Below are 21,140 nucleotides of genomic sequence, written 5' to 3'. Positions count from 1 at the left end.
GACCGGACCCCACCAGTCGCCGAGTTCGATGCCGTAGAAAGATGTTGCTGTATCAATGCATTCACCCGCGCATCGATCAGGGTCTCGACCTCCAGATCGTCCACAACAGGCAGCGTCAAGTCAAGAACGTCAACGGAATCCGGTCTGACGCAGGGGAAGTACCGATGGAAGAAGATCGCGTGTATGACTCCTGCTCAACCAGTTGTAATTTAAGTTAGCTACAGTACTCCACGGGACAGTAGACAGTTGTAGACATGGCGCAACGCACCCTTCACGATCTCCTTGACCGAGGCACGATCCGCAAAGATCTCGAGGATATGCTCCGGCGGCTTGCGAGGATCCATGGTTCAACGACGGCTGGCTGCCAGAGCAGGCTGGGGGGGGAGGGTCGGGTGTTGGTTGCGTTGCTGAGGGAGCGCGGTACTTTGTCCGATTTGGCTTGTGTGTCCCCCCCGCGGACCCAGCGGACTGGGATGCAGTGTATGCAAGTAAGTAACTTCTTATGTCGGTGGTTTTAGTATGTATGTATGTATATGCTGGGCTGTCAGGTAATATGTGTCTTGTATATGTAAGGGGAGGAACGCCACCGGCAGCGAATCCCGTCTAAGTAGTTGACTTATCGCACGCGGGAGGACGAGGTCACCATCTCGCTGGCGGCAGACAGGGCGCTCTTAACATAGCAGCGTATCCATCGGGTTCGCCGGATGTTATTACGGTGTAGCAGCGGCGGCGGCGGCGGAGGAAGCGAGGGATCGAAGCGAGGGACAGAGAGAAAGGAGCCCGACTCAGAGCTGGCTGCGGGGAGCTTTTTTTTCGCCTTTTCAGCTAGACCATCGGCCGCCTGTTCTTTTTTCAAGGAGAGTCTCGAGGGTGCCGGCGATCGCCTCTCTTTCTATATCATCTGAGCGCGCGCAGGGACTGGAGCCTCCAAGGATGTTATAAGTATACTTGAGAAAGTATATAAAGAAGAAGTCAAAGAGTTTATCCCTGGCCTTTTTTATTTTGCTTTGCTTTCTTTGGCTGCTAAAGGGAAAAAAGGGCGACGGGGGCAGCCGATGAGGCGATAGCGGGGTCACGGGGCCGCAGTGACGCCATAGCCTGCACGACATGACTTGGCAACTAGTCCAGAAACGGCGAGCTTCTCGTGACCCCGATAAAAGAGACTCTAGGTCACCTGCTGCCCTTTGAGCCGAGGCTCGAAGCTGCTGAAAGTCCAAACGAAAGCAAAAAAAAGCGCTGAGACGGACGGGAATCCGGGGAAGAAGACGAAGAGACGCAAAGAAAACAGCTTTATATACCATCCAGGGACGCACAGCGGTTATCTTTGGATAGGACTACGCGAGTATACGCCTCCTGTTGACCCTGTGGCTGCGGCAAAATACCTCGATAGCACGATAATGCGCTCGCGGTCAGCGTAGGGGGCATGTTCAACTCAACGAAGCAGTGGTTGCGCCGGCACCGCAGTGGCATTGCCATTGGTGCTGGAGTCATCGGAGTCGGCTACCTGGCCGGTCAGTATGTGCTGGGCAAGATATCAGAGGCTAGAGAGCGCATGAGCAGTGAGCGGATTGCGCGAGAGAAGTACGCACGAATTTCGTCATTTGGAACAGCACTCTAGACCGGATGAGATAGCTAATGATTATACTCCTAGTTTACGACGCCGATTCGAGCAGAACCAGACAGACTGTACTTTTACCGTGCTTGCCTTGCTACCTACAGCTACGGAGAATATACTCGGAGCTCTTCCGGTCGAGGAGCTGACGAATGAGTTGCAGCAGAAGCGTGCGGAGAGGCTGGCTAAGCAGTTGAACGGAGGAGAGACTGCAGGGTCAGAGATAAGCTCAGATCCTCTAAGTACAATAGACGACGATGGGAAGAGCCTGTCAAGTCTCAGGAGCCAGGGGTACGTGCATACCAGCCAGATGGGCGATTCTGTTTCGGGAGACGGGACACCACGGAAGAAGAGCAGGACGCAGCTGTGGAACGAGCTCAAGGTCAACTGTACGTCACATCCCCGGGTCAATGAAGCATATATTTATATATATATCACTTGCTAACCGGTGTTCACAGCTTTAACGCGATCGTTCACTCTTCTATATACACTCTCGCTGCTAACCTTGCTCACACGCATCCAACTCAACCTATTGGGTCGACGGAACTACCTGTCCAGTGTCATATCACTTGCCTCCCCACAAGCCGATCCAGCTATAATAAGCCTGGAAGAGAACGACGGTGACAATGCGTTTGGAAACGACTTCGAGACCAACCGTCGATACCTTACCTTTAGCTGGTGGCTGCTACACCGCGGATGGAAAGACTTGATGGAAAAAGTCGAAGAAGCCGTCGTCGAAGTCTTTGGACCGCTTAACCCGCGAGAGGACATCACGCAGGAAAGGCTCTCGGAGCTGACGCTAGAAGTACGCAAAAAGGTCGAGGGGGCCACGAGCGAAGAAAGACGGGTGAAGCAGTGGTTGCCATACCTACTACCGGCCGTCGAGCAGGAGGACTACGTGCTACGAGAGTCTGGTGTGCTGCTATCGTCTGAAGAAGTCTCGCCGCAGACAGCATCCAACCTGCGACATCTGCTCGACGAGACAGCCGACCTTATCGAGTCGCCTCAGTTCACGCATATTCTTTCCTTGCTCAACAACGAAGCCTTCTCCTACCTTATCGACCACAAATGTGCCATCGACGCCTTCAAGAAGCCGCCCACAGTCCCTGCAACACAGGCACCGGAAGCAAGTCCGGCAAATCTGTTCTCGTCTTCAGCTACTGTTGTGCCGTCAGATAGCCAACAGCCACCGCCAAACCCGAGGGTGAAGCTGGCTACGATTCTAGCGGTCGTTTCCCGCCAGGCACATACTATCGGCCAGGGCTCTAATCCGCCCAACGAATATCTTTCAGCCATGGAGGAAGGGGTGCGGGAACTCGAGGCCTTTGCGGCGGTGGTGTACAGCAGTAACTTTGGGCTTGAAGGGACAACGTCACCGGGGGGTTCGGTAGGCGGTTCCTTTGTCGTTGTACCGCAGTCAGAGAAGGCAGAGAAGGTGTCGAAGATCGAGATGAGAGATGTAGAAGCCGAAGACGAAGCTGGAGCTGGAGCTGGAGCTGATGTCGAGGAGATCAACTTTGAGTCTGCCTGGGGCAAGGCAACGACTGATGAGAAGTAACTCCCATGTTAGAATACCCTATATAGCACGAATAATCACATTCCAACCATCCATCCATAGACAGACAGCCATCACAGATAGCACAGCAGTGTAGGCATGTAGCTAAGTATCCGGAGTACTCCAGAGCTCCATCTGCTCCATCGCTCTCCACAGTGGCCTGACCATGCACGACGCTGATCTCTTTATCAAACCACCACCACCACCACCACCATCACAACCATCGCCAACGTCTATTTTCACCGTCACCGTCTGTCCATCTGATCTCTTATCTACCTTCGCCAGCTTCTTTTAAGCCCTCCAGCTCGGCTTGCACTACCGCTCTCGTGTTAGACCCTCCCGTATCCCGGCCAGCACCAAGACGCTTATCTCTCCCAGCGGCAAGGAAAGAAAGAAGACAAAAAGAAACACCAGCCAGCCAGCAGCTCCATCTCCATATCAGCTAAACTACGGTCCAGCACGAGAATAATGGCGTCCAGCGGAAGCGCAGCCTTTCTTCCCCGTCGACCTGAAACCCCCGCGCAAGCCAGACAGTTCGACCTAGCGGGCTAAGTTAATTTGATATCAACCAGCCCAGTCCATGCCATGCCATTGCCATGGTATGCTGTGAGACCCGAGACTCGTTCTCGCTGCCATGCGAAGTGTGACCTGAACCACATGGCGTCTGCAGGCTGCATAAAACACACTTCGAGCTAAGTCGTGGCTTTAACCATGGAACCGCTGGCGAGCGTTCGATAAAGGGATGGGCCTTTCGGGGGCCGGGGGTGGCCTTGGGACTGACCGGAATATAACACCAACAGCACCAAGCAACGGCTCAAGCGCTGAAGGAATCCCCAAGACAAGCCGTACCACCCTGGCCGAACTAACTAATTGAACGAGCTAACGAGAAAAGACATGCAAGGCTCTCCCTGGGCAGTGGTCCATGACGTCGACCGGGTGGTGAAAGTCGTTTTTTGCTTGCTCTCAGGCAGCTGAGAAAGCGACTGCTCAGGTTAAATAAATAGCTGCTGGACCGCTCCCCCCCCCCTTTGTTAGAAGAGCTGCTCTCGTCCAGCTGCTGCGTCTTTCTTGCTCTTCTGGCTGCCAGAGAAAAGCGTTTGAAGCTGCGCTGCGTCGTAAAGATGACTTCGGTGACTGGCTCGTTGGTGGCCGCTGCAGCGGTGGCTTCACCTACCTCTACGCACCGGGCGTCGCCGCAGGGAGGCATCTTCGACAAGGCGAATCCGACTCACTATGACTCCAAGAACCCGCTGGTTATCTTCATCATTCAGGTAGATATTTTACTTCTACTGGGAGAGTTGAAGTCGTAGAGTTAATGTTTGTAGACTGACATGTTCTATAGGCTGGCCTGATCATCATCTTCTGTCGACTGATACATATCCCTCTCTCGCGGATGCGCCAGCCACGAGTTATCTCAGAAGTCCTAGGCGGCATCCTGCTCGGCCCTTCAGTTATGGGGCGTATACCCGGGTTCCGCGAGACCATCTTCCCCGACGCCTCTATCCCCAATCTCAACCTGGTGGCGAATCTAGGACTGGTGCTGTACCTGTTCATGATTGGCGTTGAGACGGATCTCAGATCGCTGATAAGCAACTGGAGAGTGGCCGCCAGCGTCTCTGCGGCGGGGATGTTGCTGCCGTTCGGCCTGGGTTGTGCAATCGCATACGGTTTGTACCATGCGTTTCGGCAGGAGCCTGGCCTGGCGCCCATCGGATTTGGAACTTATTTGCTATTCATCGGCATTGCTATGGCCATTACGGTGGGTTCTAACAGAGAGAAAGGAGGCTATAAATGGGCCATTGCTAACAAAAATTTACAGGCATTCCCGGTGCTATGCCGTATACTGACTGAGCTGGAACTTCTCAGCACCAGAGTCGGAGTCATCGTGCTGTCTGCTGGCGTGGGCAACGACGTCGTTGGCTGGATCCTGCTGGCACTCTGTGTAGCCCTGGTCAACGCCAGCACGGGCCTGACAGCCCTATGGGTGTTACTGACCTGCGTCGGTTTCACGTTGGTGCTTGTGTTTGCCGTCCGCCCCGTGTTTCTCTGGTACCTGAGACGCACCGGCAGTCTGCATGACGGCCCCAACCAGTCGGTTGTCACTCTCACGTTGCTGCTAGTCCTTTCAGCCGCATTTTTCACCCAGATCATCGGTGTCCATGCCATCTTTGGCGGTTTCATGATTGGTCTGATATGTCCTCATGATGGAGGGTTTGCTATCAAGCTGACGGAGAAGATTGAGGATGTGATTGGTGCTCTTTTCCTGCCGTTGTATTTTGCTCTTTCGGGTCTGAATACCAATATTGGACTGTTGGATTCTGGAAGAGTATGGGGGTATGTGTTTGGCGTTATCTTCATTGCTCTTATTGCAAAAGTGACGGGTGGTATGGTTGCGTCGAGGTTGAACGGACTGTTGTGGAGGGAGAGCTTGACCATTGGTGTCCTTATGAGCTGTAAGGGTCTGGTCGAGCTCATCGTTCTGGTAGGTAACCTTTTTTTTCTTCTTTTTTTACTTCAAGCACTCTGGTTATGCCGAGACGATGCTAATTGTATTGTTTGGTACGGGTAGAACATTGGACTCCAGGCCAAGATCCTGAGCCCGAGGACGTTCACGATCTTCGTAGTCATGGCACTGGTGACAACCTTTGTGACTACTCCAGTAGTGTCCTATCTGTACCCTCCCTCGTACCAGATCAAGGTCGAGCGCTGGCGCCGCGGCGAGATCGATTGGGAAGGAAACGTTCTTGACTCCGAGCATGACCCGCACAGCGGCGCAGACAGCATTAGCCGACAAAAGTCACAGGGCGCGTCTGTCCGCAAGCTGATGATATACCTGAGGCTAGACAGCCTGCCAAGTCTCTTCACCTTCGTATCGTTGCTTGGAGCTGGAGACGGACGGGACCCAGTCGCCTCTCGAACCCATCATGCCCATACCAATACTAATAATAATGATGGCGAGGAGGCAGAAGAAGGAGGAAGACGATCCGAGAGTGCGAGAAGAGCCAGCAGTAGGCCGATCGAGGTTCATGCAGTGCGCCTGGTCGAGCTGACTGATCGAGACTCCAGTGTGATGAAGGTATCTGAGGTGCAGGACTCCAACTACAGCTTCAGTGACCCGATCCTCAACGCCTTCCGCACCTTTGGCCAGCTGTACAAAGTGGCAGTTTCCGGGGGCGTGGTGATAGCGCCCGAGCACGCCTATGCGGAGACGCTGGTCAACAAGGCTCGCGACTGTGCCTCTGACCTGGTGCTGGTGCCGTGGAGTGAGACGGGAGGCATGAGCGAGAGACAGATCCCGCTGCTGGACGACAAGAGCGAGAAGTTCTCCACCGGCCCTCACAGCTCGTTCATCTTCAACATCCTGAAGAACTCGAGGAGTAATGTTGGTATCTTTATCAATAAGGGGTTCGGGGGTGCCGGACTAGCACGGCCCAAGCCAGGCGAGATATCACGAACGTTCAGCGGACACAACACGTATCGAACGAATGATCTTGCCATGAGCCCATCTCCCGACAGCGGCCATCACATCTTCATGCCTTATTTTGGCGGTCCAGATGATCAGTTTGCGTTGCGGCTTGTTCTTCAATTGGCTAACAACTCATCCATCACTGCAACTATTGCATATATGAATGTCGTCAACGATGCGCCGACGCCGCAGCAACAGCAGCAGCAGCAGCAGCAACAACAGGAGAAGGACGCCGACGAGACTTTCTATCGGTCGATCCGCGACTCTGTGCCTCCCGAGCTTCGTCCTCGCGTCGTGTTCCAGACGGTCGATTGTGCATCATCGGCATCGTCGTCGTGCAACGCACTGCTGGCCACCACCCGTGAAACAGCCGCCCAGGACCTGGCCCGGAGCACTACTGGCAACAGCAACGGCAACCTGGTCGTCGTCGGTCGCAACAGTCCGGCCATGACCATGAATAACGCATCAGCACCGGCCGCCGCTGCAGCAGCAACAGGCTCTCCCTCTGTGGCACCCCGGCCGTCCTCCTCGTCTGCTGCCTCTGCTTCGGCCTCCCCCGAGTTTGGCCATGAGGCAAAGAAGGCGATTGGCGTCCTGGGCGAGGCGATGGCAGGGAAGGCCTACGGCATCGACGCCAGCGTCCTCATCGTCCAGGCCAGTCACTAACCGTCTCATTCTTCTTCTTTTCCTGTCATCTACCTCTCTCCATCTGTGGCACTCTAGCATATTAATAGCATGCGCTCTTATGATTTGAGATTTCACTCTTTTTAAACTCTTCGGCAAGATCGTAACCTATCCACGGAAACAAACACGCGGAGTAAAAAGGTTAGACACAGACGGGCCTGTCCTGTTGCATCGGCGAATATCCCAGCCCCGACGCTGGGCTCTCTCTCGTATTAAGAGCTCCATGTCCATCATGTCGACTTCCGTCCGTCCGCCGCCCCTTGTCACCCTCTGCTAGTTACTCCGGTCTATACTCTTGTCCCTCTCTATACAGCAGTGTGTCGCTGCCGCCATCCTTGCCGCATCTACAGCAAGTATACTCCGTAATAATAGACAGGCATCCGGCATGCGTCAAGGGCCCCTTTCTGTCTCCGTCTGGCTGCTGCACCCTGCCGTCTCCATCTGCCCTCCCTCCTCTTCCTCTGCGCTGCTCGGCCATGTGTCACTTCACTCACTCCTGTCACTCACTCACTCCAGGTGTACTCCGTAAACGCTCCCTGGACTTGAACCCGCTGCCGGAGGTCCTGCGCGCCCCGTCTCCACGTCCGCCTGTCCAGTCCCAGCGTCTCCAGCAGGGACGGCCAATCGCAGGCCCGCCAAAGGGGCCTTTTGCTGCTTCTTCTCTTTTTCTTCCAGAACATGTGGAGATGAAAAGATGGAGAATCTGAAGTTTGATGTCCTTCCTGGTCTGGTCTGGTCGGGGTTGAAATCAGCGAAAGCTCGTTGTCGGCTGCAAGTAAGGTTGTAAGTAGGCTGGACTGGAGTGAAAGTCGAGAGTGAAGGCTTTTCCCGTGCGACTGGGATGCGACGGAGGGACAGGAGGAACATCCAGGCTCTCTCACCATCGATCATTCACTACGGAGTACAACGGACGGCCTTTATAACCGCCACCAGGCCTCGTCTTTCTCCTTTTCTCTCCATCTCCTTAGTGCTCTCTCTCTCCATATTAACGTATCTTCTCGATACGAGCTGTCTCGCTCTTTTATTCGGCAACTCAAGCGCGCCCAGCAGGTGGACTCTCGACTCTCCCCTCCGTCGGCCAACGCCAGCCCTCGACCTCCATTATAAAGACCAGCATCAGGACCAGCAGGACAGCCAGCAGGACAGAGACGGGCCAGCGCAGATAACGAACTCGCCGGGGTCTCCCTTGCGACCTGGTTCTCCTCTTCCGACTGAGAGCAACCAGTTAAGTACTTAAACTGACTGTCCTGTCCCGCCGGCTGAAGATCTCACTCAAACTTCGCCCTCCACGCGACTCTCTCTTTAACTGCGTCTCCGGCTTCAAGTCGCCATCATGGGCGTCAAGGCAGGTCAGTATTGGAGTCTCTATCTCTTAACTATCCTTGCTGCTTGCCGGCCTGCTGACTCTCTCTGTAGAAGCAGATGTCTCTCCCGACCTCTCTATCGAGCAGGACAGCGAGCTCCCGCAGCTCAAGAACACCACCGAGCGCAAGCTCATGGCAAAGATAGACCTCTACATCTTGCCCATGCTCAGCATCCTCTACCTGCTCGCGTTTCTAGACAGGTAACATGCCCGCCTGTGTCTCACTTCACTTCACTGTTTCTTCTTCCTTTGTTCTCATTCACTTCATTGTGATGGTCACTAACGCTGGGCGCGCATGCAGAGTGAATATCGGTAACGCCGTCATCTTCGGCCTCAAGAAGGACCTGGGCATCACCTCGGGCACGCAGTACAACACGGCCCTGACCATCTTCTTTATCCCTTACGTCCTGTTCGAGGTACGACGGAGAGCAAAGTGATAGATGAGAAATTAAAACAATCCGAAAGAGTGAGCTGACTGGACGGATAGATTCCGTCAAACCTGCTGCTGAAGAAGTTCAAGCCTCATGTCTGGCGTGAGTTCGGCCCCTAGAAACCCGTTAAACTATTTATCAATTACCCCGAGTGAACAAGGGACGGGTTTGACTAACAAGCATTTCACTACAGTCTCCTTTTGCATGTTTGCATTCGGCCTCATTACCTGTCTCCAGGGCATCACGACCAACTATGCCGGCATCCTCGCGACTCGCTTCTTCCTCGGTCTTGCCGAGACCGGCATGTTCCCCGGCTGTAAGTATCGCCATGCCTCAATTATATTAAGTACATACACGTTCTGACCTTGGACAGGCTTCTACTTGATGGGCATGTGGTACAAGCGATCTGAAGCCCAGAAGCGATTCTCCTTCTTCTTCAGCTCTACTACCCTGGCCGGTGCCTTTGGAGGCTTACTTGCTAGTGGTATCGGCAAGATGGGCGGTCTGCGCGGCTACAATGGCTGGAGATGGCTGTTCATCCTCGAAGGTGTCTTCACCTGCGTCGTTGCTGTCATCTGGTTCTTCCTCATCCCCGATTTCCCTGAAGACGTCAAGTGGTTGACCGAGGAGGAGCGTGAGTTCATCAAGGCCAAGCTTGCAAAGGACGTCGGTAAAGCCGGTGTCGATGCCAAAGTCACCTTCAAGGACGTCATCTCTATCGTTAGTGATCGTGAGTCATACCGACCTAGTTAACCCATCATCCAACTGCTTCTATACTAACTAATGGGTACAGCCAAGGTCCTGATCGGTGGATTCATGTATCTCGGCATGATCGTTCCAGCATACAGTATGATATCCCTATTCTACCACCACCCCGTTATACCCGTGGCTAACAATCAATCATAGGCTACGCATATTTTGCTCCCACCATTATCAAGAACTACGGCTATGGACGTGAGTCTAGACCTACCTACATATTACCCCTGGAAAAAAGACATTAACCAGCTAAACTCTCCGCAGCAATTGAGACCCAGCTCTACTCTATCCCTCCATGGGCCGTAGCCTTCGTCTTTGCCATGTTAATGGCCTACGTCTCAGACCGCATCTCCCACCGCGTCTCATTCGCTACTCTGCCCGTAGCCTTTGCTATTGCCGGTTTCTCCATGCTTCTCACCGTCCATGGCAAAGAAAACAGACACATCCAGTACGGTGCTCTCTTCCTCATCACATGCGGCACTTACAGCGCCATGCCAATCATTATCTGCTGGTACGCCATGAACCTGTCCGGTCATAAGCGCCGAGCCATCGGAACCGGATGGCAGATCGGATTCGGAAACAGTAAGCCACCACCCATAATTACCATTCATCAAAAATACTTTGAAATACGTACTAACTGTTATTCTAGTCGGTGGAATCATAGCTACATACAGCTTCCTTGAGAAAGACGCTCCGCAGTTCAAACCGGGACACAGCATATCAATTGGCTTCCTGTGTCTGGCTGTCGTCTCCTCGGTGCTGTACCTCTTCCTCATCCTAAGCCGTAACAAGAAGAAGGATGCTCAGGGCGCTCCAACCCAGGCTTTGGACCAGGAAGATGGCGACTTGGGCGATCTCAGCCCGAACTACAGATACCAGATCTAATGTCACTGTGCTGTGCGTACGCAAGCGATTGAAGAGAGATTCTTTAACAGAACTTAGTAACTAATAGATGGATATGGATCGGGAACTTAAAACAGACGCCAAACAAAAACCAGAAAGGATCACGGCGGATAGTTTATGTCATGTTTGTTACGTTATGGGATGGATGGATGGATTTCTTTTCCCCCCCTTTCAATGCCAGCGATGAGCTTCTTTTTTATTTGGCCTGCATTCTAGCTAGAGTCAAGCAGTTTTACAGAATTTAATCCGTTCCTCTTTATTCCCTGTATTTATTCCATTTGACTTATTATATCTTGTCTTTATGAAGAGAAAAAGGGGGGGCCATTTATTGATTCCATTGATTCCGCTCTACACGCCTTGCGCCTGACATATGTATAGAGATGTGCATGTATATGTGCATCATTAACATCAGAAAAATGGGGAATGGACGTAGAGAGATGATGATCAATGACATGAGATATGAGACAGGTAGGTAGCCATGTTGGTAAGGGATGGAAGAAAAGTAGAAAAGATGCACATTATTAAGTGGAGAAGGTGGACGGGTAAAGGGGGCTATCTCGGCTCCTGCGAAGGGAAGAAGCGAGGCCCGGCAAAGCCATGGGCTATGATGCTCTCAATATCCATCCGGCCGGGGTTGTAAGGAGCCCACATCTTGATAAGGATGTATCGTGCAGACCTATATCGAGTTAGAAAGAAACATGTCATAGGTTCAAAGAAGAGAGAGACCATACACTGGAGGATTGAATCTGATCTGTACAGCGGCTCTCTCGTGTTCGATCGCAAATCTAGCGACAGGCTGCATGGTATCGGACTCCTGGTTTTGTCCTGTTTCAGCAGCTGGCCGAGCAAAGACGGTCGTGGGTGAGAGTGCTCGGTGCCGATGCGATGGTCTAGTCTGCATATACGGCACACGAACGCCGAGGGCCTCAAGTAACTGGCGTTGTCGGCTATCTAGGTTCTGGGCCAGTGCCTCGGCCACGCCAGATATGCCGTCACTGCTCTCGCTGTCGCTGCCATCGTGGTTCGGGGAACTGTCGCGCGAATTGGAGGGCTCAGGGTCAGAAAGGCCCAGTTGGTCGCGAGCGGCATCCAGCTGGGTTGATTCGTCGTCAGATTTGTCTTCAACGTCAATGCCGCCGAACGGGTAGTCGAAGGCTTGGTACGGCTGCTGGCTGGCGCGGGTTCGAAGCATACGGGCACGAAGGATTGAGGCTGAAGTCTCTGGTCGTCTAGTGTTCCCCATGGCCGCTGCTGTGAAGGGGGATAACTGTTCGTTCCGACGGCGAGGCCGGCGGGATGGGAACCCAGGCATGGAATCGGCGGTACAGCTGGCTACCGAGCGAAGGAAGCGTGAGTCAGAGTCCATGGCTATGCTCACTGTTCCTTCTCGGACACTATATATTTGTATCTATGTTAGTAAAGTAAAAAAGGTAAAAAAAAAGTACTGGAGCTTGATAGACGTACTTTGTCTCGTCGTGACATCCGCTCTTGGGAGTCTTGATGATCAGCTTCTTCAGCGAGAAAGGTATTTCGCCACGGTGCTTGAGGACGATGTTGCAGAAACCGCCCTGTGCCCTGTAGGCGATACCATCGTTGACCAGAATATGGTCCGGGGAGTTTCCTCGTCTGTCGGGTTCGGCACTGCCTCCCTTGCAGCTATGGACTTCCATTTCCAGCGGCACCGAGGTGACCTGGCCATAGTGGCTGTAGCTGAACCCCTTGGTGGTATCTCTGCTGTCGTCAGCGTCGATTTTTCGGCGCTTGGACTGGCGGTGGTCTGACATCGAGTCCGTGGGTGGGGATCTAGCAGGTGCCCGTTCAGGCTGCCGTGGTGTCGACTCTACCGCCCCAATACTGGCGATTGCCTGCCGGAACTGACGCTCTGCACGCTGCAGGGAAGCCAACGAGGCGAGAGACTCCTGTCTCTGCAGTGGAGGGCGTGGCGGCGGCGGTGGAGGTGGAGGAGGCTGTTGCTGCTGTTGCTGCTGTTGCTGTGCCTGTCTGGCTTGTCTCCGAGCCTCTCTCTGCGAGATAACGTGTCGTTGTAGAGTCTGGCTCAGGGTAGGAAGCGGTTCCGAAGAAGGGTTACTGATGGCCTGGGGGTCGACGGTCGAGTCTGCGGTGTTGTACTCTTGCAGAGAGCGGTCCAGGGCATGCAGGAAGAAACTCCGGTCCTCGTCCATTTCGGAGATGATATCTCTCAACTGCCGGATTCTTGCGGCGATGGTCTGGAAGCTCGTCAGGTCGTGAGAAGAGTCTCGGTCAAAGGATGGCGGTGGAGGGTTGTTCGACTAGATAACGCCCGTCAGTATTGTGTGCGTGTGTGCGTGTGTGCGAGTTTGTCTTAGTGAACAGGACAGGCACAGGCGTAACTGAACACAGGCCCGGTCGACGCAACAAAAGAACAGGTTGACCAGTTCTGGGGCGAGAGAGGGGTGTTGCTCACCATGGCTAGGGATCGGTAGGGAGGATTTTTAACAGCCAGACAATCAACCCTGGACGCTGCCTTGCCGCGGACGCAAGTGCGAGTGTGTGTGTCGAGCGGGTTATACACGCACTAACGTCCTCTTCTTCCTTCTTCCTTACGCTCTGCTGACTATTCCGTAGACGCGGGAACCGAAGGACGAGCTGGCCGTTCCGTGGGATGCTGCTCCAGGAAAGCTGAGGGAAAAAGCTGCAGGCCAAGCCGCCTCTTCTTTGACTACTGTTATTATGATTATGATTATTATCGCAGGCAGGAGAAGAAATAAGCAAAACAGCGGAAAAAGAAAAGAGAAACCGGCGGTTGTTGAAAGTTCGACGTCGACAAGCAAGTTACTTTAAATTATATAAAAAGACACGAGAATAAAAACGAAGGACGACGAAAAGCGCTGAAACTCGCCCGTTTCGGCGATGGAGAAACCCGGGAGGGAGTGGGGGCCTTAGTCATCACACTTTAAGCTGTTTCAGGACTAGCGCAGGAAGGTTAAAAGGGCGCACGGTTCAAGGGGGACCCGCCGTTGCCACGTGATGGATGATGTAAGCAAGAGATGACATAATCAGAGCTTCTTTGCTTTTTCTTTTTTGGATTCAAGTAATAATAATCATCCATATCATTTATTTAACTCAATAATAATAATGCTTTCCCGCCTCGCAACAACAGCTCACAGGTTCAACCCTCGACAAGCTGCTAGACGAGCTCTCTCGCTTGGTGGAGTTGCGGTGCTTGCTTAGGCGTGCTGGAGCAGTTTTGAAAATGGCTACCCATGAGACAATGGCAACCAATGGAAACAGTGGGATCAGTGCCGGTGAGTCTTGCGCTTGCGAGTAGCTGACAGCTCATGCCCTCTTCTACGTACAGCCTGACCCTAACACTGTGTGACTAGACGAAATCGCACTCTACGATAGACAGATCCGGCTCTGGGGCGTGAAGGCGCAGGAACGGTGAGGCGAGAGGATCAGCGAGACCATGTCTGAATAGCATTTTGCTGATATGTGTTATCCACCAGAATACGCAACGCGAACATCCTCCTGGTCACTCTCAAAGCTCTCGGGAACGAGATTGCGAAGAACCTCGTGCTCGCAGGAATCGGAACTCTAACTATCGCCGACGATGGGGTTGTGCGCGAGGAGGATCTCGGTGGACAGTTCCTCGTTACAGAGGAAAACCTCAACCAAAGTGTATGTGCATACTTGCTTACTGACTTATAACACAGAGGTCCCCAATCACTAACGCTGTCTGTCATAGAGAGTCGAGGCTGCTGCACCACAAATCCGCCAACTGAATCCTAGAGTCAAGCTCATCGTCGACCCCTCCAGCATCAAACTGCAACCGCCAGTGTACTTTGAACAGTTCGATCTTGTCATTGCCACGGATCTTGACTTCGAAACTTTTTCTACCATCAATGCTGCCTGCCGCGTCGCCAATCGCCCTTCATACATGGCTGGCGTCCACGGTTTCTACGGCTTCATCTTTGCTGACCTGATCAGCCATACCTTTGTGATTGAGCGTGAGAAATCAAACGTGGCCCCGCAGACAAACGAGACACCTACACGCACCGTGCTAGAAGTCACTACTAAGGTCGAAAACAACAAGACGATCGAGATGGTCACCAAGCGAGAGACATACACTCCTTTACTGCTGGCGAACACCTCCCCCTTGCCAGAGGAATTTACCCGTCTACCCCGGAAACGCAAGCAAGTCACACCCTTGCTCACCTGTCTCCGGGCTCTGTGGGATTTCGAGCGCCAACACGGTGTTCCGCCATCCTTTTCCCGCCAGGACCTGGAAAACTACACTCGTCTAGCGAATGAACGCCATCTAGAACTTCAACTCGATCCTTCAACACTTACAGCCGCGGTCCTGCGATCATTCCTACAAAATGTTGGGAGCGAAATTAACCCCGTAGCAGCGTTCTTAGGCGGGAGCCTGGCCCAGGACGCCATCAATGTGCTCAGCCAAAGAGAGCAACCACTTCAGAACTTCCTTATTTTTGACTCTGAGAAAAGCGTTGCCCCCGTTTATTCGCTTCACCCGTTCTTCCCTGATACTACCAATGGTCTTTAAGTTCCTTTTCTTAACTTCAATTTTGGGATTGGGGGGGTTTCTATGGGCCGGGGCAATGGTTTATTTACAGGCGGCTTAAGGGATTTTCTTTTTTTATTTCTTTTTCTTATATCTCTCCCATTCATATTCATGCTCGAATTTTACCCCTTATTTGGTTGGCATGTAAGATAATAAATCTTACGACTTCCTAGTACGATCGGGCAAAATATATATCCATCCAAACAAGGACGAACTTCTACGGTAGCAAGTAAAGCTGGAACTACTGCAGTCAAATCAGAAATACCTTCCCATTATTTGATTTCCTAACTAAACTCCCAAACCCTTATCCTTTACTTGATGACCTAGTGAAACGACAGACGAAAAAGACTGGGGGAAAGGTGAGATGAACAAATAAATACAAGAAAGTTAGGAATGTAGAAGAATCTGCTCGTCCTGAATATGCTCATGGTAGCTGGAAAGGTCACTTGTTGCGGGGAACATGGAAACGGAGCTGTTTCCGAAATAAAAAACCAAGAGGGATAAACCTCACTTTGGTCTCATGAGCTTGGGCGGAAAGTGAAGCTCTGGTAGAAGAAATGTGAGAAATAGCTCAGAGCTTAACGGCTCCGTTGGCTGGAGCTTCTTCCTCGTCACGGTCTTTATCAGCCGCGCCGATAAGGCCTTCGAGTTCGAATTCTTGGGCATCACGGATATTGCGTTCCTGGGCAGCAGCAGTCGCGCCACCGTTCATTCCACCGTGAATGTCTGCATTTGGGGATGCTCCATCAAGGCCAAATGGGGCTGTCGGGGCTCTGGCATGATGGTGGAATCGCCCAGGCATATGGCTCGGGCGGTGTCGGGTGTACACAGCGGACTCGGGCCAAGCATGGACTGCATAAATGTGGAGAAGAACATTTACGACTGTTCGGTACCAGATGGTTAGTTTGAAATAGCTATCGATTGGTTGGGTATTGCAGAAACTTACAGAGAAATAAGAGGCAGGCCAAGCTGTAGAGGATAAGGAGATAAGAGACATGGCCTACTCCAGCATCGTGGAGAAGCTGCATCTGTTCTTCTGTGGCACCCATGAAGATGAAGCCAGAGGCAAAGAGGAGCTAAATAGTTTTCGTTAGCTAATTTGACTGCAATTAAAATGCTCATTGAAAAGGTAAACTTACGTATGGAGTGAGATACTGGAAGCTGTTTGGGTCAGAACCGTCTGGGCTAAGGGTGCTGCGGTCCTTGAGGACGAAGGAGATCTCAATGATTCTTGCCGCACCAGCGGCCATCAAAGTGTATCCGAACACAGAGTGAACCATGGTGCTGAGCATTAAATGCTGGGCATGCGAGGACATGGCATATCCAGTAAGCAGAATGACCACTGCAGGGAAGATGTTACGCTTTGGACGTCCGTTTCGCTTTCTGCTCAACCACATTCCCAGAAGACCAGCACACCACCAAATGATGCCCATAGTTGTGTGCTGCATATCACTATGGCTCCATTCGGATCCCCAGCGGTGCTCAGTAAAGGTATTAACAAAGCCCCATGCAGTAATGACAGCCGAGTCAAAGAATTCCTGGCTTCGTCCGGTACTGCGCAACCAGAACTGTCCAACGAGGAGTAGAATGGTAAGGATGATGCCGTATGCGATGAAAGCGCTTCCCATGATAAAATGAGCAAGACACTGGCCGAGATGGTCTGCTCGGCAGAATCCGAGGGCTGTGATGCCTCCGAAAACCATCTGGATCCAGCTCACAAGTGGCATAATCTTTCCGACTACTCCGTGGGTTACAACCACGTATCGGCGAATTCGGCCATGGAATCCTCTCTCGATGTGAAGTTTGAGGTACACGCCCAAAACGACTTGCACAACGAGCATGAGCATAAGAGAGTTGGCAAATGAGGCATGAATGTTCGGGGCGAATTGGCGTCCCTTGTGAAGGTGGCCAAGAAAGTACGCGAGGATGGCCACAGCGGTACCAACGACTTGAACCGGAACATGGTATCGAGACCGGACGATCTGGATGTATCAAGAAATGTCAGAAATGTCAAAACAACGCGTGTATAGGGTGTTTCGACAGCACTTACGCCCAAAACCATGCCAGTTGGAAAGATGAGGCCGAACGCGAGAGTCATCAGCAGAATGTGAATCCATAGCGTAGTATCCTATCAACCAGACAAAAGTCATTAGCAACCGTAGCCTCGAACACGTCCACTTCAGTCTCCAGCTTCAGAAGATAACGTACCAGGGGATCTCCCGAGATGACCTTTCCATCCGGAATCTTGTGATGATCTCCATGGGCCATCACCACAGGGCTGAGGGCTAGGCCCAAGGCGATTGATCCAAGCATCTTGATCGTCTTTTCCAGCTAAGATATGGTCAGGGGCAGGGTCTGTTGATTATCAAGTAAAGGAAAAGGTGCAGAATAAAGCAGAAACAGGGCTGGCTCTGTTGTAGAGATGTAAAAGACAAGATATGTGCAGAGATCGGGGTTTGCTATATATATATGAAGGAGAATATATATAAAGAGAAAAGCAGTGTGACGCCGAGCTATTAGGACTATAAAGCCATAGCCAGTGTCCTCAAGAAGTGCGTCCTAGGCCTAGCAGACAGCAAAGACAGCCCAGGGCATCCTCTAGCAGATGGAATGCAGAGTGGTTTGATAATAAGATGGTGACAATGCTCTCCTGTCCTTAGTAGCAGGATGCAAGCCCTGTCGCAATCCCCTTTCTGCTTATGTCATCCGCTTCTTATCTCCGGCCGGTCCAGCCATGCAAAAAATTCTCCTGAACTTTCGACCAAACAACGTCCGCCCATTGACAATTAATGGAGAAAGCAGGCAGCAGCCCTTCAACGAGGACATTCGCTACATGCCCAGCAGCCATAGGCCTTGTGATCCCCCCCCCCCCCCTTATTGTGTGAATATACTCCTACGTTCTGCAAACAGCCCGGGCGAGTCGAACAAAGACTGCTTCTTGCTCTAGTTCGAAAGCTTGGGAGCCATACCAAAAGGGTACCCCGGATACCCCATACCCCAGATACCCAGATACCCAGATACCCCAGACACCTCAGCTACCTCAGAAACACCTAGCGACAATGACTGTGGCTATTGATGATGAGAATACTCCCGGAGTCACACCCCCAACGCCTCTGCAGGCTAAGAAGATTGTGCGTGCCGCCGTATCCAAGATGTAGTAGGAGACAGGATGTGGTGCTGATTGATTCTCGATTCCGGTATAAAGGAAACTTTAGAGGCCAGGATACCCAAGCTCCACGAGCAGATTAAAAACAACGAACTAGCTATTGTCAAAGCAAGAGAGCGACTCAAGTACTTCTTCCCCTTGTATTCTTTTAACTTTAATGTCCTGCAAGATCTAACACTCGAGTTTAATTCCACTATAGTGAGTTGGTTAAGGAACATGGGGGGCCTCCGGACGCTGCCGGTATCGTCAAAGAGCATATTCGGCTTCTTCACGACTATAATGAAATCAAAGACGTTGGGCAAGGGTTGATCGGACTCATTGCTCAAAGCCGTGGAGTGAGACACATTGAAGTACAAACTGAGTTCGGAATAGCTACCGCAGATTAACCCGACTGCTAGAGCCGCCAGAGGATGACGCCGTGTGGCAGGTATACTATTTTAAGCTAAATCTATATCTATTAAATTTAAGGTCAAAGTCAAGAACCAGCTTTCGTTCCATCCTAGATCGTTCACAAATGAAATTCATATAAATCAAACAAAAAATCTCATAGACAAAACAAGACTAGACAAATGAAAATGGGAGAGGGGGGTAAATATATGGATCAGACATTTCGGTGAAATAAAATGATATCTAACAATTATCCTCCGACGAGAGAAATACAATCTTCAACTGCGCTTTCAAGATCTATGATGCGGTTCTTTAGGTATCGGTTCTCCTCCCTTAGGATGCTGGTGACGGTCGAAGCGTCCGATGAGCCATTGGCACGGCAATCGGGACATTTAAGTCTAGAAGATGTCAAGGCATTGAAGGATGTGCCGAGAGCCGACGATGATATGCCTTTGAGAACTCTGCCGTAGGCACTCTCGCGCTGTGGTGCTGGCTGGGCGGCTTTCGGAGTACTCGGGCTAGATGTAGGCGCAGACATTGCTGGACTCTGCTGGGGGGTAGTCGCAGACGGGCTTGCCATCGAGACTGCAGAAAACCTGGTGTTGACTGATGCACCATCGTCATTTTCTCGAGAAAACACGCTTTCAGCAATGCTCTCGTCTCCTGAGTCAAAGCCGGAATCGCTAGTAATCGTCACGCCACTCGAATTTTTTGAGTGAGTACCCTTGGAATCTCGTGTTTGTGTAGCCGTGCCTTCCGGTTGTTTCTGCTGTTGCTGCTGCTTGGTCTTTATTTCGTCCTGGTATTTCTGCCTCTCAGCCTTAAGCTCCTCGGTCAGAGCCTTCAATGCTTTGTCTTGTTCAACTACCCTAGCCGCCATTCCGTCAAGCTGAGACTTGATATTTTTGATCCGCGATTGCGCGTCCTCCAGCTCGTCTTCCTGTGCATTTTTCTCCGCTACCGCCCCATGTAATGCAAAAGTTCGTTGTTTGTAGGATTCTTGGAATTCGTGTAGGAGGTTTTCTGCGTTGGCTCGAAAGGACTGAAGGGCTTCTTCGGGAGGGAGGTCAGCAAAGGAAGGGTGGCATAGGATAGATTTGATATCGAGATTTAAAAGCTTGTCATTGGCAGGTTCTGGCAGCGGTTCCCTTCGGGCTTGCTGGGGCTTTGACGTGAAGAATGAAAAGGGATTTCCTGAAGCAACCTGCCTCAACGAGGCCGAGACGTTCATATTTCCCGACAGCTTCGTGGGCGACGATGGGGAGGAGTTGCGACTTGATCGCTCGAGAGAAGGTGAGGTGTCGTGCATAATGTCATCTGAAGCTCCCCTATCCGAACGTGGGGAGGAAATAAGCCCCAATCGCATAGGTGTAGATTCTCCCTGGAAAAGCCCAGAGAACAACCGGCTGGAGCGGTTGGATTTAGGCTCGTTGGCTTTCTCCGTTGAAGCGCCCAGATCCACGTCCTCGAGCTTGGACGGGTCCGTGTCAGTGTAGTGGCTGGTCGTCCTTATTCCATCTATGGGGAATGACGGCCCATTCACAAGCCCCGGAAGATCTGTTTTGGCACGACGATGCGAGGCCGCAATGCTTTGGGAAGAGCTATGAGGTCGGTCCTCTTGAGGCCGTAGCCGCGATGGTTTCGTTGGTGAGCTGGGTAGAGACCGGCCTCCTTCTGCAGAGTATGTGGCAGCGCGAACAGTAGCAGACCATGCTGTTTCCTGTTGACCTTTCGATGGCTGGCTGTTGTTCGTCCTTGATTCGTCAAAAATCCTGTTTAAGCGTTGCTGCAACCGGTCTGGCGACGGGTTTCTTGACGTCTCGGGCGTCTTCTCGCCAACCTGCTTTTTCCACGTATCCATGCTTTCACAAAGCTGCCCGATAGCGGTTCACATCGATATTTCCACAAGTCGGACCGTTTTCGAACGGGTACCGGCCCATATATAGGACAAGGCGTTTATTGTTCGTGCGAAAGCTCGCAGCGTTGCTCAGAGGTGAAAGAGGACACACCGACGCCCGGAAAATAGTCGGCTTCCAAAAAGCAAATCTGCCTGAGACGTGCGATGACGAATTTCACTTGCTGGGCTGGCCCCTGGTGGAGCCGAATGATCTTTATCGATAAAACAAGCGTGTTGCCTTGGTAATGAAGGACCGCGTCCTGCACCAGCTTGTTTGTGACAAGGTCTCGCCATGAGAATTCACGACCGAGGCATTTGAATGGTGAGCTTTGCCGTGCTAAAGATGCACATTTAAC

The 21,140-nt window shown here is 52.0% G+C and overlaps 7 protein-coding genes across 7 annotated transcripts; 4 read left to right on the top strand and 3 right to left on the bottom strand.

Annotated features, from left to right (window-relative positions):
• Positions 1 to 1,423: 1,423 nt before the first annotated feature.
• Positions 1,424 to 3,462, top strand: ARB_07108 (uncharacterized protein; the record flags this gene model as incomplete). Its single annotated transcript, XM_003014500.1, has 4 exons — positions 1,424 to 1,581; positions 1,619 to 2,001; positions 2,071 to 3,166; positions 3,324 to 3,462. 4 exons carry the CDS (start codon positions 1,424 to 1,426, stop codon positions 3,460 to 3,462), a joined length of 1,776 nt encoding a protein of 591 aa, XP_003014546.1.
• Positions 3,463 to 4,288: 826 nt separating this feature from the next.
• Positions 4,289 to 7,299, top strand: ARB_07107 (K+ homeostasis protein Kha1, putative; the record flags this gene model as incomplete). The annotated part of the gene is made up of 3 exons (XM_003014499.1): positions 4,289 to 4,438; positions 4,510 to 5,620; positions 5,792 to 7,299. The coding sequence occupies 3 exons, from the start codon at positions 4,289 to 4,291 to the stop codon at positions 7,297 to 7,299; spliced, it is 2,769 nt and encodes a 922-aa protein (XP_003014545.1).
• Positions 7,300 to 8,886: 1,587 nt separating this feature from the next.
• ARB_07106 (MFS transporter, putative) lies at positions 8,887 to 10,752 on the top strand (the record flags this gene model as incomplete). The annotated part of the gene is made up of 7 exons (XM_003014498.1): positions 8,887 to 9,096; positions 9,168 to 9,213; positions 9,305 to 9,427; positions 9,485 to 9,841; positions 9,905 to 9,958; positions 10,117 to 10,449; positions 10,517 to 10,752. The coding sequence occupies 7 exons, from the start codon at positions 8,887 to 8,889 to the stop codon at positions 10,750 to 10,752; spliced, it is 1,359 nt and encodes a 452-aa protein (XP_003014544.1).
• Positions 10,753 to 11,479: 727 nt separating this feature from the next.
• Positions 11,480 to 13,219, bottom strand: ARB_07105 (uncharacterized protein; the record flags this gene model as incomplete). The annotated part of the gene is made up of 3 exons (XM_003014497.1): positions 11,480 to 12,164; positions 12,235 to 13,061; positions 13,217 to 13,219. The coding sequence occupies 3 exons, from the start codon at positions 13,217 to 13,219 to the stop codon at positions 11,480 to 11,482; spliced, it is 1,515 nt and encodes a 504-aa protein (XP_003014543.1).
• A 786-nt stretch (positions 13,220 to 14,005) lies between these two features.
• On the top strand, positions 14,006 to 15,316 carry ARB_07104 (uncharacterized protein; the record flags this gene model as incomplete). Its single annotated transcript, XM_003014496.1, has 4 exons — positions 14,006 to 14,057; positions 14,136 to 14,193; positions 14,259 to 14,430; positions 14,498 to 15,316. The coding sequence occupies 4 exons, from the start codon at positions 14,006 to 14,008 to the stop codon at positions 15,314 to 15,316; spliced, it is 1,101 nt and encodes a 366-aa protein (XP_003014542.1).
• A 589-nt stretch (positions 15,317 to 15,905) lies between these two features.
• On the bottom strand, positions 15,906 to 17,647 carry ARB_07103 (uncharacterized protein; the record flags this gene model as incomplete). Its single annotated transcript, XM_003014495.1, has 5 exons — positions 15,906 to 16,096; positions 16,281 to 16,410; positions 16,474 to 17,316; positions 17,385 to 17,462; positions 17,543 to 17,647. 5 exons carry the CDS (start codon positions 17,645 to 17,647, stop codon positions 15,906 to 15,908), a joined length of 1,347 nt encoding a protein of 448 aa, XP_003014541.1.
• Positions 17,648 to 19,137: 1,490 nt separating this feature from the next.
• ARB_07102 (uncharacterized protein) lies at positions 19,138 to 20,748 on the bottom strand (the record flags this gene model as incomplete). The annotated part of the gene is made up of 1 exon (XM_003014494.1): positions 19,138 to 20,748. One exon carries the CDS (start codon positions 20,746 to 20,748, stop codon positions 19,138 to 19,140), a length of 1,611 nt encoding a protein of 536 aa, XP_003014540.1.
• Positions 20,749 to 21,140: the final 392 nt, after the last annotated feature.

This window comes from Trichophyton benhamiae (assembly GCF_000151125.1).
Source record: "Trichophyton benhamiae CBS 112371 chromosome Unknown Abenha-G-c-176a04.f1, whole genome shotgun sequence".
Classification (NCBI taxonomy): domain Eukaryota; kingdom Fungi; phylum Ascomycota; class Eurotiomycetes; order Onygenales; family Arthrodermataceae; genus Trichophyton; species Trichophyton benhamiae.
The sequence above is the reverse complement of the archived record's forward strand: the minus strand, read 5'-3'. Positions and strand labels throughout refer to the sequence as shown.